Source organism: Bombus affinis, chromosome 7 (assembly GCF_024516045.1).
Source record: "Bombus affinis isolate iyBomAffi1 chromosome 7, iyBomAffi1.2, whole genome shotgun sequence".
NCBI classification, from domain to species: domain Eukaryota; kingdom Metazoa; phylum Arthropoda; class Insecta; order Hymenoptera; family Apidae; genus Bombus; species Bombus affinis.
Genome location: NC_066350.1, coordinates 10,752,739 through 10,767,589, shown reverse-complemented (window position 1 = coordinate 10,767,589; position 14,851 = coordinate 10,752,739). Strand labels below are relative to the sequence as shown.

At 45.7% G+C, this 14,851-nt stretch overlaps 1 protein-coding gene and 1 long non-coding RNA gene across 6 annotated transcripts in view; one reads left to right on the top strand and one right to left on the bottom strand.

Annotated features, from left to right (window-relative positions):
- Window positions 1-3,063, top strand: part of LOC126919003 (LIM domain only protein 3-like) — a 69,195-nt gene extending 66,132 nt beyond the window's left edge. For 3 of the 5 annotated variants that reach the window (XM_050727680.1, XM_050727678.1, XM_050727679.1), the window contains 2 exons: window positions 10-250; window positions 998-3,063. In XM_050727680.1, coding sequence (XP_050583637.1) covers window positions 10-250; window positions 998-1,153 — 397 coding nt within the window. In that variant the 3' untranslated portion in view covers window positions 1,154-3,063. Of the gene's footprint in view, window positions 1-9; window positions 251-669; window positions 746-997 lie in introns of all 5 variants that reach the window. The other 2 variants (XM_050727682.1, XM_050727681.1) reach the window with 2 other exon arrangements.
- The window catches only part of LOC126919027 (uncharacterized), a 128,255-nt gene that overhangs the window by 4,092 nt on the left and 109,312 nt on the right, over window positions 1-14,851 (bottom strand). The window lies entirely within an intron of this gene.

Sequence of the window (14,851 nt, the reverse complement as noted above, 5' to 3'; positions counted from 1 at the left end):
TGATTGCAGGTTTTGCGTGGGCGATCGATTCTATCTGTGCGAGAACAAAATCCTGTGCGAGTTCGACTATGAGGAGAGGCTCGCGTTCGCCAATATGTCAGTACAAACACCCGCCACGCTGGCGTACATCAAAAGGCAACTGCCTCCAGCGCCGACACCGCCTGGCCAGAACATGCATCCTGGTCACAATCCACTGCAACCTCATCAGGCACTTGGCCAGTCGGTGGGTCAACATAATCACGTGTCGAACGTAAGTTAAGAGAGGACCGTAAACGTTTGAAGCGTTGTGTCACGCACGCATGCTTAAAAGCATCGACGCCTTAGTCGCTGTGTTACTACGGTCGTCGATGACAGGCGGAGCCGGTGGTATTTTAATTGGAAGCGTTACACGCCACGCCGGAAGTTTTCGTCGCGTGATCGGTCTCGTTCGCTGGCCCGAGGGACCAGCGACGTACGACGTGTTTCAACTTTGCTTTTCAGTCGGAAAATGAAACGCGAAGTTCGAATGCTTTCCATCGCTTTAACGTTCAGGGGTTACTTCTTCTTGTAAATTATTTTCCAAATTATTTTATAAATTATCTTGTTTAAATTGCCCTCATTTCGTATATAAATATAACACAATATTAAAAAGAAAGTATAGAAAGAAAAATATAAATCCGTTTCTTGCAGTCTGGAAAGTTGACTAGCGAGACATCGCAGGGGTGATGGACGTCTACTTTGCTCACTGCTTCTCCGAACTGTAGATGTAATTATCTTAATTAATAACGAAAGATTTTTAATATTCCCTTCTACAAATCGATCAAGCCTTTCTTTCCGCTAGCCAATTTACCAGCCGCGAACAGTAAATCTGCATGGGCCATCTCTCAAATATTAATGCGAATTTACCAAATAACAATAATCCGATTCGCAAAATAAGAAAAACGAACAATCGAAAGAATATAAGAGAATAGGACTAATGCGATTCATTCTCACTCAGAATAACAATTTTATGGTGCAGGGACAGATGTCAGGGAGCACGCCGATGGTGAACGGAACGGCCATTGGCGTCGGTGGACCCAGAGCTCCTGGAGACATGAACAACAACGGGCTATCGGGTCCAGCCCTCGGACCGGTGAAGCCACCGCCGATGTCTATGCAGGCTCCGACCAGCTGAAACGAGGTGTCACCCCCTCTGAAGAAGCTCAGATGTCTCAGCGGTTATTGAGGCTATTGACGCTGACCGACGAGATGAACAGAAGGTACGGAGAGGGAGTACGGGCGAGGATTAAAACGTCGTGACGAAAGTGAACGCGAGGAACCAGAGTGATAGACAGACAGGACGCATAACATGTGGATCGGTGAGAGAAAGAAGGCAGGTCGAAACGGGGGGTGGGAAAAGACGAGTCGTTCGCGACGAGAACGGAACGAAGATGGAAAAGAGAAACGAGATGGTCTCCGCGACGGGTCTCGAGGATACCCGCGGAGGATCGAACGTTTTTGGGGGAAATAGTCGTTTAGAGGTTGGGAATAATCACTGTGATCGCGAATTGTATGAATAAATTTATGGAAAGAGATACGATAGGAGCCGCATAGGACGTGGTCATCTCGCGAAGGCGAAGAGATACACGTTTAATACACGTCTTGTAATATACGGTACAACATGTAACATGATAAAAATAGGCGATTTATGTAAGATACGTTTCTAGCGAGGAGAAGAGCGATTAGAAGCGTGCGAGTAAGCGTGGAAGGACGACCGAGTGAGAGGGTGAGCGAATGGGGCAGAGTTACCTGTAAATATCTGTATCTGTCGACTCTGCGAAACCGAAAGACTATCAGTATACGCAGACCAATCGAACGAATTTCCATAGTACTCGCGATTCGTCGACATTCGACGTTTGACGGCCGATCGAGAAGACGAGTGTCGGATAGGCGGAGGAAGAGAATCGTCGTAAGATTGTTCGTAAATTACTGTTTGCTGTTTTTCAATTTTATCGTCGGCTCGAGACGGAGGTCTGTGATTCGCCTGGACAAAGGCGAACGAACGTTCGATTAAATACCAAAGGTAAAATCGAGAGACGTTGTTCTGTTCGAGGGGAATCTCGGCGACGCGAATGTGACGAATCTCTAGACGTTCCCAAAATGTCGGTATACGAGGCGCAAGCAAAGGCGTACACGATGGCTAATACCAAAGATTAACGATGTAAGTTTCGATGCCCCTCGGGAGAGCAAGTCGACGTCTCGGATTTCGAATATTCCTTTCTCGGTGATAATGGCGGTGACGGTTTACTCGAGCAGCCTGTGGTTACTTGCCGAGTTTCGCGGAGAATGCATCTTTAACGCGGTCTGCGATCGGAAACTTGCGAAACGAGGGGCTTAGTCGCGGCTTTACGCTTTAACGCCAAAAGACGAGCGAAAACGGTCCAGACGAAAGGAGAAGGAACAACGAGGAAAAGAAAGGATAAGAACGGGAATAAGATCAAACGGCGGCATCAATACCAAAAGACGATTGAGAAAATCCGATAAACGTTGCGTGCGCTGATAAACGATCCGTTTTCAATCACCGACGAAGCAAACCACATTTAAAGGAGCCAGAATCGCGATCGTGGTACTCGTAGAGAATTTGCCTGACCGTACGCTTATACGACGACAAAATTCATCACCCTCTCCTCCTTGATCTCGACGGAGTTGTTGACGTTGTCGTTCGATCAGACTGTCTTCACGAGCCACGTGGGACGACTCGAATGTCGTGCTGATTCTACAGGATACTACATTTCGAAACCACCGAATCGATTAAGTACAAAAGATGTTACGCGAAGAGGATGTCCTACGAAGCGGGCGTGAGGTAGCAACCTGTGACGAAGAGAAAGAGGGAGAGAAAGAACGAAACCTACACGAGTGATTCGCGCTCCGAGTACGCGCGACAGAGCCGAACACATTTTCCTCTCGTTTTTTTTTTTTTATCCATCTGTATATAAATATCATTTATTAGCGCACTACTAATATATTTACCGCCTCTATAGAGGCTCCTATTACTACCGAGAAAATATAACATTCTTATAAATACAAGCAAATCGTGAGTTTCAAGCGTGTGTTCATTTCGTTTCCAGGATCGGCCGGTACCTACAACGCCGAGTACCATACGCCGTCGTCTTTTTACTCCTCTATTTATGGCTATTTCCGCGACGTTTGCTCCCCTCCTTCTTTCCTTCTCTCTTGTTCCTCTTCAACGACGAGAAAGCGAAATCGCGACACGCCGTAGAAGAGATCCACTGATTTGTGCGGGCCGTATTGCCCGCGTGATACAGGGAAATGGTTAGAAACGGAGATGGGACAGGTCGAGGGTGGGGGTGGGACGAGGGAAAGGGGTGAGGGTGAAACAGGCAAGGGGAGGCAACGCGATTTCCCTAATGCCTTCCAGCCCACGGAGTTGAATGTTATTATGCACGGTGAAGACTTTATAATAGGACGTTGAAACTCTTTAAAACTCGCGGAGAGCGGATCCTCTACCTCCCCCCCCCCTCCTTTCGCATCGTTGCGCTACCCCTCGAAAGGGCTCGTCACTTCTCCGACACTCGAACAATTTTCCTCGTTGCACTAAAAAATTGAGAGGTTCGTTCCGAGTATACCCCGTTGTTCGTCGCTTTAAAGTTTATTAAGATATTTTCCCCCTTGGATTTTTTTTATCGGACGGATATAACGTAGGTTGCTTACGTGAAAATTGCTTCGTCAAAGATTCATTCGACGAATTTAAAGCGAATAGCGATACGCTAAATCCATATAGGAGTCAATTTTGTCCTTGTTCGCGTGTCCACTGACTCATTCCAAAGTCAGAGATCATAGACGGAAAGTTTTATATTGAAAACACAAATACTTCTTTTTCACGTATGTGTTATTCTATTATGCATATATGTAGAAAATATTTTTCTTTGCGAATATTATTTAATATACGTTTTGGTTAACGAGACGCGTATACCAATCGTCTTCTTAGACGTACAAGGACGGATAACGTTTTCGTTACAGATCGCGTACGAGGAACGTGTATGAAATTTTTCGTAGAATAACAGAACTTTTCGTCCTTTAAAATATCGGTATCAAAAAATTCATATTGGCAAACTTCGATACGAGCCCAGTGAGACAGATTTCGCCTGGATATCTCGCGTCAAGGTCTCGTAACAACGCGTCAGTCCGCATAAATTAAATCGATCAGCTTATAAGCCAGAAGGTAACACGAGTCTCGATCGCTGACGCTTTTCGACCAGCCTCACCCCCTTTGTCTCTGGTCGCATTAATCACGCCGAAGTCGCGCGGTTATAGGGGATGGTAACCGGTGTGGTAGGAGAAAGAAAAACAGAACCCCTTAAAATAATCTGGCCTGAAATGAAATCAGCCAAGGCAATTTCCAGCCCCTGTAGCCAACGGTGATGTTAACAGCGCCGGCGGTTTTATCCATCCACTCTCTGTGCCATCCCTGATTCGAGCGCGGTGCAACCGACAAATGACGACGCGGCAACCCCCTCGCGGCGGCCCACGGAATTAAAGATCCCGAGATAAGGGTGTCATCCTTCGCTATGCATTATGTGTTCGGCAAAAAGCTCAGGGCCCCCCTCGGGCTATCCTGACGCTCTGCGTCTCGTTCTCGCTCAGCTTCGCGCTTCTTCCCATCCCCACCGCCCCTTTTCTCTACCTCCTCTCAATTTCCTCTCTGTACGTCCTCTTCCTTTCTCTTACCGTTTCGTACACCACCTTTCCTCCTCGTCTTCTCTTCGTTGACTCTGTTGCGCCCGAAGAAGGTTCCAATTAATCTCCCTCGTACTTTTTCCACTCCCCGCCCCATAGCCGCGTAGGATGCCACACTATGAAAATATTAACGGCGTTTTCGCCGTGTGTCGGATCGCTTTATTCCGCGATACCAGCTCCACGACTCGTTGGTAAGAACGTTGGACGATATTGGACAGATGCATACTGGTAAGTCATAATAAGATTATTAATATTAGAATTGTAATTGATCGAATGTGATCATGTTCGTGATTGCAAGGTTATTCAGTGTAATTGGAGAATGCGGTGTAATCGAAGCATGGAGTTGCACGTGTTCCCTGAGACGATCAAAGTGTCACGTACAGCAGGGTTAGAGGAGAGGGCCGGGGAACGAGCTGGCAAGGTGGCGAGGGGTTCCTTTTGAAACCGTCGTGCAAAGTAACTCACGGAAGCAACGGGGTGCACGGGAGCGCGCCGTGTTATGATCCGGACATCCTTTTCGGTTCGAGGCGAATAGAAGTTCGACCAGCGTACGCGCTCGTATTTCAGGTTTTATCGCTCGAAAACGTGGAGGGTGGGCCGACGGTCGTCGTACTCGACAAACCGTGTACCGAAAAGCGACGTACGCGATTCGAAGGAGACCGTTCCCGTGACCCGCGGCGCCTCTCCTTCCTGATGGATAAGCCAAAGCACGCTGGTGGATCGAGCTCGCCCAACCCAAAGGTTATCGACCAGTTGATCGTACGTTTAAGGATCGCTCGTGTGAAATCTAAGAAACAGATAAATTTCATCGCGATAAATTTACATTGTTAGGAATACACTTTTTCGTGCCACGGGTACCACGAATTTAACGATTCTCATGGCTTGGAAATCTGTTTGATAAAAATGATACCAAAATCACGGAAACGAAAAGAAGATTCTTCCGTAACGATGACCAGAGAGGAATAACGAGGTAATTCGGGTCGACGCGGCGGGGTGGGTACGGAAGGATGGCGCGCGTAACTGTCGTTGGTCGAAATCGGAGTCGCTTTATCCCGGTGTATTGTCGGCGCGCATCCTAAAGCAATCACACAGGCGACCGGCCAACCCACCATTACACGATATACTGCCTTAACTTTGGACGGAGAAGCGACGTTGGCGACGCCCTGCGTCGCGCCGCATCGCGAACGTTACGTATAGGGTGTACCGAAGGAAATAACCGTCATCTGTATTCGCGATAACATCGTAATTGAATGCGGTTGACGGGGATTTGCTGTACGGGCAAGCGGCCACCAGGCCCATAACCGTTCCCTTTTACCTCGGCTACCTTCACCCTCCGTTATCCTTCTCTTTTTTTCCCCGCATCCACCACGTTTCTTCCGTCTCTCTCTCTCTCTCTCTCTCTCTTTCCTCCCTTTTCTCTACGTTTTCTTGTTTTCTCTCCTCTTTCCTACTTCCCTTCGTTCCAACTTCTTTCTTCGTTCCAGTTTACCTTCAACTTTTCTACCCCTTCTTTTATCTTCGTTCTTTTGGCCCAACACCCAACCCGCACCCTCCTATCTCGCAGGGATATTAATCATATCGAGGTGCGGAAAAATCTACTTCGCCGACGTTTCGAGCGTGTCGTGGTAGCGTCACGTATAAGTACACGGGCACTTGCGCGCGCGCCACCATTTTCGGCGCGGGGACAGGGAAACTGAATGGCGATACGAAGATAGCAAACGTAGGAAAGAAAGTTTATGAGGGGTGTTTCGTGAAAAGGGATTTTATATGTTGCCGTGTATGAAAGTGGACTAGCCGCTTGGTTGGCCCGACAAAAGAAGTCGCTGAACTCTTACCCTCGCCGGTTCCAGCAATTTCTATCTCTCTTCATCTCCCTCGTTTCTTCTTTTCTTTTTCTTTCTTTCTCGCCTGTTGTGCGACGAGTATGACGCCGCTAAAGTACGCGAACATCTCGATTTCAATTAGTCAGCGAACCCTTTCCTCTGGCTCCCTCTTGGTATCTGCCCGTTAATATCGTAGCTCTCGATGCTGCGGGATACATTTCCATGGATACGCGACAAAACGCGCGTCGCATCGTTGCGGCGCGTCATAAAGGAGTAACCTCGCCAGGGTGTATCGGAGTGTAAAAAATCAATTAACAGGAAATAAAAACACACTTGGCCGAGATAGGAAGGATTGTTCGAGTGCATCGATACCCGCTATCGGGGCTGTACAGGAACGCTAAACGGGCAAGAAAGAGGACGAATCGCGGCTATCGGAATAATAAACGGAATGGTGACTGGGTTTCGCGAGACTATTCGGGATAAATCGGTGCAAGCGCTGATGGGAAATACTTGTTTCCTCGGTACTGTCACGAAACCTGATTGGCGCATAACCATCGGATTTCGCGCTCTATTAATGGCCGTGTTTTTAATCTTTTCGTTTCTTTCTCTCTTTCTCGCAACGATCCTCTCTCGTGGTCTTTCTCCTTTTTATTCTGCTCTCAGTTTTCTCTCCTCAATTTCAGCCACCGTCAATCCGAAAAGTGGCCGTCTGATAGATCGACACAGACGCGTACAAATTATTTAACCAGCACAGATCGTGGATATGGAATTTCGTTGCTCCGAATGTCTGCTCAATCGGAACGATCGACCATCCCCGTATTTCGTTGGTGGCGGGTCAAGCGCGATGCGTTCAGGAAACGCGGTTAAGACGTCGTACTCGAGTCACGGTTTCGTTCATGGGTGCCGCCACGGCGCCTTACTCCCTTCTTCTCGCCACCAACCCCGCTAAATATACTCTTATACATTATTCGCTGGTTACGTCGCGGTGGTGGGCAAATAATTCGGTCGCGAGCCCCACGAAAGATCGATAAATTGTATTACATAAATAACGGTCGCGCGTGGCGTCGATGTTATCCCGCAATACGTTAGAATGAACTATCTTGCGCCGAATCACGGATGATAGCCGTGATCTGTGGCGCCTGACTCGGTCATCCAAACTGCCTTCTCTGCCAGGAATTATAGTTCCGACACTTTTGTCAGAAAAGAAACGATTCGGGAAATGTTTCGTGACGATATTTTTCTTCGACAGGGAGATAATCGTGTCGTTGTGCTTTTATGACTCTAATATACCGGGTGTGATACATACGCGTGATACAAGCGAGCAGAAAGTTGATTTAACTAAATTCTAAATATATTTCAAATAACTTAAGAGACTAAAATACGTTGGAAGCTTGGTGTTGAGAAAAGTGGAATTTGAAAATTTCCCGATAGTTAAAAATTGTCAAAGTGGCCTTTGCCGAAAACCACATCTTAAACGAACAATTTTTATTCGAAAAATATATCTGCAGTTTATATGATACACGTATATTCTAGAAGTTTTCCAACTCGATCTTCTCGAGAACAGGTCTCTCCCCAAACGAACGGTTAAGGGACTTATTGGAACAATCGCGGATGCGTGGAAGTGGAGTTCGACTGTCTGGAACTCGTCGAAGGCAATAATCGCGCGTAAGCAGGGCATTAGGGGCAAGTTAGTTGTCCGTAAGCCCCAAAGTACGAATTAGCGTGCGGCTATTGTGGAGGGAGTTTCGGCAGAATGCTGTGCTTCCGGTGGCCCTTAACCACCAGGATACGAGCATGAAGGCGCAGAATGGCGTCAGGATTGAACTAAGAATATTACCGTTGGGAAAACACGCTAACTGCGCGTACTAATTACGCGGCCCATACTAACGGTCACGATATTTCAATTTCAGGCGACAATGGTCACGTTCTCGCCCACTAAAGAGTTAAGTTTAGATATGGAGGGTGATTCGAGTATACGAGCTGATTTATATCGTCTAGCTTACGTAAGGAATTTTGAATAAATTAGTTTTGTTTAATCAATGGTATTAAGAACAGCGTCCACGTTATTAATTAACCCGTTGCTTTATGATTTTTTTTCTGTGGTTATATAAAATGGCGTGCTAAAGTTTTGCAAATTTAACTTATGCAAAACTTATGCAAAGGTATTCATATAGACGAATTTACATCGGTTTCCTCGTAAAATCGCAGGGAAATGTTAGCTACGCTTAGATTTACGGAACACGTTATGTAAGAAGGAACGATATAATAAATAAATGTTGTTTATTATTGTATATCCATTGTTTTAAAACACCGCCAAGTTAACACGATTAAGAGAAGGTGAAAGAATCACTATACATAAGTCCACGTTAATTACATATATATATAAATATACTGTTTTAGCACAGTGACGACGATAGAAAGCATTTGCACGTACTTCGTTCATTTGCAACGAAGAATTTTTTTATCGTCTTCCACATTTCATTTTCCTAATATTACATTATTTCGCAGCCACATAAAAGTAGTACTAAATGATACGACATTTAACATACCTGAACTCAATTAATTGGTATATGTGTTCTGTAACAAATTTAATGGTACGCAAATACCCTTTGTAGTCGCGGTATGTCGGAAGCAAAATATTAAAAATATCGTACGTGATTCGTATTTAATAATTTTAATCTTGTAACGTTAAATTAGAGTCAGGATCATTGGACGAACTTCAAAATGACTGAGCTTTTTTATCTTTGCTCCTTTTTCTACGTTGAGTTCCAACGTGATATACGATAAAGCGATGGGTTAAACAATCTTTCGTACGAATTTGAAGAACATGTTGAAAAATTGACCGTTTTGTGATCGACGTTAACAATAAGATCTCCGAGCAAGTGCGTAACTCGTCGATATTTAAATTTTAATAGCTGTCACGTTTGCGCAAGTAATAGAACAACGCAAAGTGTACACAACGATTAAAGTATGTCGGAGGGAAAAGTGGTACATGCTAATTAGTCGACGATACGTAGCGGGGAGAACGGTCGATGCTAACTACCTCGATATTCCAAATTTAGGGGACAGGAGTTTCGTTTGCGTAATCAATAGAGCGGCGCGAAACGTTTCGGCGCGATTGAAGAGTGTGCCAACGAAAATTGGATATAATCAAGGAGAAAAGTGGCGACGATATTTCCATTATCGTTCGTTCGTGACACTTTAACGGTCTACCCGGTGTCATTTTCGCGCAGATCGTTGACAATATCCGGCCAAATGAGTCTATTAAATGCACTCGTCGCTGAAAATGTTGAAATTAACCATTCTGCCCGATGTTTTCTGGCATTCGTATAAACCACGTCGACCTCTCCGTCGTTATCCTAAAATAAAGCGTTCGTAAGAAACAACTTACGCGTGCCATCCCCAGCATCTTGCGAATTGAAAAGATTCCTGTGATCCGAGCCGAGCGGTTGCCTTATTCCCTTGTGCGCAGAAATGGAATACGTTAATGCGTCTCGTTTAAGCGAAGCTATTTAACAGGTTCTGATGCTGAGCGAGTTGTCGGGAATAGAAAATCTGTAATTACCCCGCGTCCTCGCGCGGATGTAATTTACGCTAATTAACTTGAAAGCATTTTTTTCCCCTCTCGTCGGTGTGCCGCCTCTCACTATTTCGCGGCCGTTCCGTCCGGATCTCGCGTCCGCGCTCACCTCGGATCACGTTTGCCGCGGAGGCTTTCCTTTTTCCCGTAACTCGGCCGCGCATTCTCGATTCTATAATTGAGAGAGGAAGAAAGAGAGAGAGAGAGAGAGGGAGAGAGAGAGAATCAGCTAATCGAATGACGCAATAACCGCCCATTCCTCGTACCTAAAGCGAGCGGATCGCCTCGTAATAAGACGATTCTCTTGTCGAAAACGCTCCACCGACCCAAGGAATAGAACGATCCTTCTCTCCCGTCCGCTCGGTTTCTTTCGTCTCGCCGTTTCTATTTTCCTCCTTGGCTACCACGCGCTTTTCCTTCGCATTTCTCCCTTGCTTGCTCCGTGGCCGTAAGCCCGACGGGGATCGTTCACGATTTTACGAGGGACTAGAGTCGAGTATCGGTGGGCAATTATCCGCGAAACAAACAGGTCCGCGAGGGAAAGTCTAACGACTGCCGGGGTCTTCCCAGCGATTACCTCAAAGCAAACCGCCTAACAAGACATTGTTCCGAATAGCTTAGCCATTCTACCCTGGCGTGGCCCTTTTCCACCCTCACACCCACTCCAGTGGAACCTCTTCCCACATAGAAGAACCACCACATCCAGTGGGACGACCGAACCCGGCAGCAGTTAACAACCCTGGTCTGGCGACGGTCGTTAGCAACCAACCTCGTGCACCACCTCCCCATCCGCATCTTCGACTTTCTCACTCTCCCTTACTCCTCTCTTCTCTGCATGCCGCATCACCGTCTCCTAATTCAAATCCGTGCTCCGTTAGCCGCTACTGGTCTGCGGACGTTGATGAGCGTGCGGCAAACGTTCGTGCATCACGGAAACGGTCCGTTAATAGCGCGCGCCATCCCCTCGTCAGAAGTTAAACGTGCGACGTTGTGTCGCTTCTTTCCTTTCTTCCAGTTCGAGAATTTGTCCCGTTATCACCGTTAAACTCGATTCGATGGTAGAGTTTGTCGCGTATTTTGGGATATATTCTAAACGCTGTCAGCGTTATTGAAATGATATTTTTCTTTTGTAGGAGTGACGCAATTTTTGTATCGGTGATATCATCGTACGTAGGTTCGTTATCAATTATTATAATTATCGATACGATGCAATATCCTTTTTTTAGGTCTGAAGACAACAACGATTATTCGATGAAAAGGAAAACGCAACAGTTGCGACAGCGGCGTGATCGAAACAATAGGCAGAGTGAATTACGTTGTTAGCTTCAATTAGTTATTATTAGACAATCTTGTCTTGCAACAGGAAAAACGAGCTGGTTGAATTGAAACGAATTTAAAAATATCGAAGACCGGAGTCTATGTCAGCGAGCGAAGATAACGTAAAAAATAGCTGGAATAGTTGGCGCGAACAAATACACGACTCGGTTGACACGGTGTAACTATGAATGTCGCTTTTCATGCCGTTTTTCTTCCCCGCCTTCGTTAAATCTTGATCAAATCACAGAACATACACGTCAATAGGAACCAGCGTTAATGAATTGAAGGAGGCGCATATATTCGGTGTATCGTTGATTAATCAAGTATATTTTTTAAATAGAACAAGAAAACATATAAAGATAAGATTCCTTCACAGCGATCTATTGTCGAAGCGAATCTCGTGGCACCGTGTCGTCGATGAGGCACCAAGAGCTCGTTCTCGATAAGAAGGGAAGAGGAAGGGAAGAGAAAGAAAGAAAGAAAGAGGCGACGGAAGAAACGGCACGGTCGACCGGTAACTCGCTCCTTTAAAAAAGTTCTTTCGAGTATATTCGCGCGTTAACGGCATTATCGCCGCCGCGATAAAATCCCCCGGGTGATAATATATTCCAGCAGGCAGGCCGGGAAAAAAATACAGATTAAGGTATCCTAAGCACGGATTTAATGCTTATTTATACGCCGCTAAGCACCAGCATTACCGGCGTATTACGATCCTAGCAGTCGCGTGAACTTTTTTCGCGCCTCCTACCACCCCTATCGTCTCTCATTCTCAATCTCTCCGCCGCGAATTAGCGAGCACGATTAATTTTGATAATTCCCAGATGCTACGAAACGATGGAAACCGCTGTGAAACCAGCCTCGATGTTCGAGGCTGAGAAACTTTACGCTGCAATTTTATCGTGCTGTTCGCGCGAAACACGTTCCGCTAGTTCTCGCGGTTCCAGTCCATTAATGGGTCCTGAGATACGACTTTTTTTCTACGTTCGACGGTTAAATCGGAGATTATACCTGTAGCGAAGAGACCGTGGAAGGCCGAGCGACACGAAGACGAATCGGTTTACGAGGCTGTCGGACTGGAAGGATCGGCATTTGCCATCCCAACTTCCGAACCGACGAAACTTTCTCCGGTCCGTTTTTCCTCTTGGTCGCGAGTCGAGTTTTAAGTATTTGATTACCACCCTGCACAGCCGTAACGCGTTCGCGTTCAATGAGCCACCGTTGCTGTTCGTTAGTAGCTAGAGAATGCCAGCTCTGCACGCGATTCGAGCCAGCCCGCTCGACAGACTTACGATACTTTGTTACTGCGTCGTTAATTTTAACGTCTCGTACGTGCCGCCGATTTTTCTCCCGGCCTCTTCGATTCTCCTCTTGCCTCGAACAACGCGTACAAACCTTTGTCTTTCGTGATTTTTCTCTTCGCTTACGACGCTAGTGGCAAAGATTATCCTGGTGATCGCGCAAACAATTCGAATCGGACGTAAAGTGACGAAGATAGTCGACTCGTTTGATTATACTGACGGAATCGGGAAATTGCGGAGGAACAGCAGTTTGTCATTTAAATCGTAGATAGATCGACGATCGGTTGAACGAAAATCAGGACGCGGACACGTAATTACCCGTTCTCCTTCGCGTAATCGGTAAGACGATCGCCTATCTCGCGGCTCGATGCGGCGTCGTTAAAGGGAATGCTTTCACACCACCCTGGGGAGCATCACGCCGGAGACATTATCACCGGTAGGCTTACGGAATTAATATCAGAGCTCTGTCTCCCTTCTGCCTTCGTACTGTGTGTATCTCACGATACACCGAAACTTTCCAGTTTTAAATGGCCGCAGAGTAATCGAGGATCGCGACGATAAGGGTGTGCCGAAACAAAAAGCAATTTCGTCGAGATCGACGTTTGAATAATTTCTAAAATTAGTTTGGCGGTCGATATAGCGAATCGAACTGCTACTCGGCTATTTACTATCCTATTTAACAAATATTCGAATTATCAAAATAGTCTAGTTTCGTTGTTTCGATTGGTAGATGGGAAAGAGAAGAACCGAGAAGAAAGGAAAAATGTTAGTAGATTTAGTGGTAAAATTAAATAGCATGGGGTTATAATCCGCTCATTCCTTAGATGTTGGGAGAATAGAGACTCTCTCTTAAGTTTCTTCCTTTATTTTGTTAGAATTGCCATGGGGAAGCAATTGCTCCTCCTATTACTTGTAATTACCCTTTATTTTTGTTTTATTAGCAGTATACGGTATATCCATCACCTTTATTTCAGTAGTACAAGAAAAATGTTTAAAAACCTGCTTAATGCGAACCAATGAGGTCTTCTGTATCATTTTCAGATGCAGGTGATCATAGGAATCAGGATCTTTCTGCACGATAATTAACTAGCTAGTAGTAGTGTAACTATACATATTCGCGAATTAACAGATAGCAAAAGGGAGCTGCCTTGTAACATGTAAAGTTACTTTTCGTTACATTTATCACTGTAACTTGTAACTTGTGACCTGTAAAATTCGTTAGTGAGATTAAGCCAACTGCCCAAGAAAGCTGGCATTAAGAATTTAATTTATAGAAGCAGATACGATTATTTACGTCTGTCTATACACGCGCCACTGGTAACGTGTTCAGGAAACACATTACGAGTTTAAGAAAACATAACTATCTAGTATCTAGTAACAAAATAATTTCAGGATTAGTCTATCGGATTCCTAGGCGAGCATTTACCAGCGAGCATAAAGCACCAACGCGTATATCGCGCGACAATTATGAGGGTGTCATAATGTTTCTCACGAAAATCCAATTTGCCCCAAAAGCTGCCCGATACAGTTGGACCCGTATTTCGATATTGCCATGCTTGTTAATACCGCGACTCTCTTCCGTCACTTTAATGGATGTCGCCGGGGAAAATCAATTTGTTCCAATTTGCCTAGTTCTTCTCTCTCCCTCCCTTCTCTCTCCGCTTCTCTCGCGAGATATCACGGTTCGTGAGCGTCACTTCGCGCGTGCACAACACGCGGCCTGGTCCATCCTTAACAAAGAAGCATCTCGGACGCTGCGTGTCGGCAAACACGCGTACACGTATCCCGTGCAGATAATCTTTTTTCCGTTACGTTGTGTTTTATTTACTTCGATCTTTCACGGTTCACGTTATAATTTTTATTGGCTTCCACGCATCGACAGTATCCGTTTCGAGCACTCCAGCGAAATGAATTGCAATATTTGCCGGCTGCATTGGCGGGCATATTTTCGAGCGACGGATCGATGGATTGGAAAGCCAATAACGAACATTTTCGCGAAAACAGACGGAAGGAATGGGAAGAGTGATGGCGGAGAATGATTGATTGATGTTCTTTGGCGTTCCTCGAATTTTTCCTGGTAATCAAATGAATTAAGATCGGACCAAATTTTCGACCGA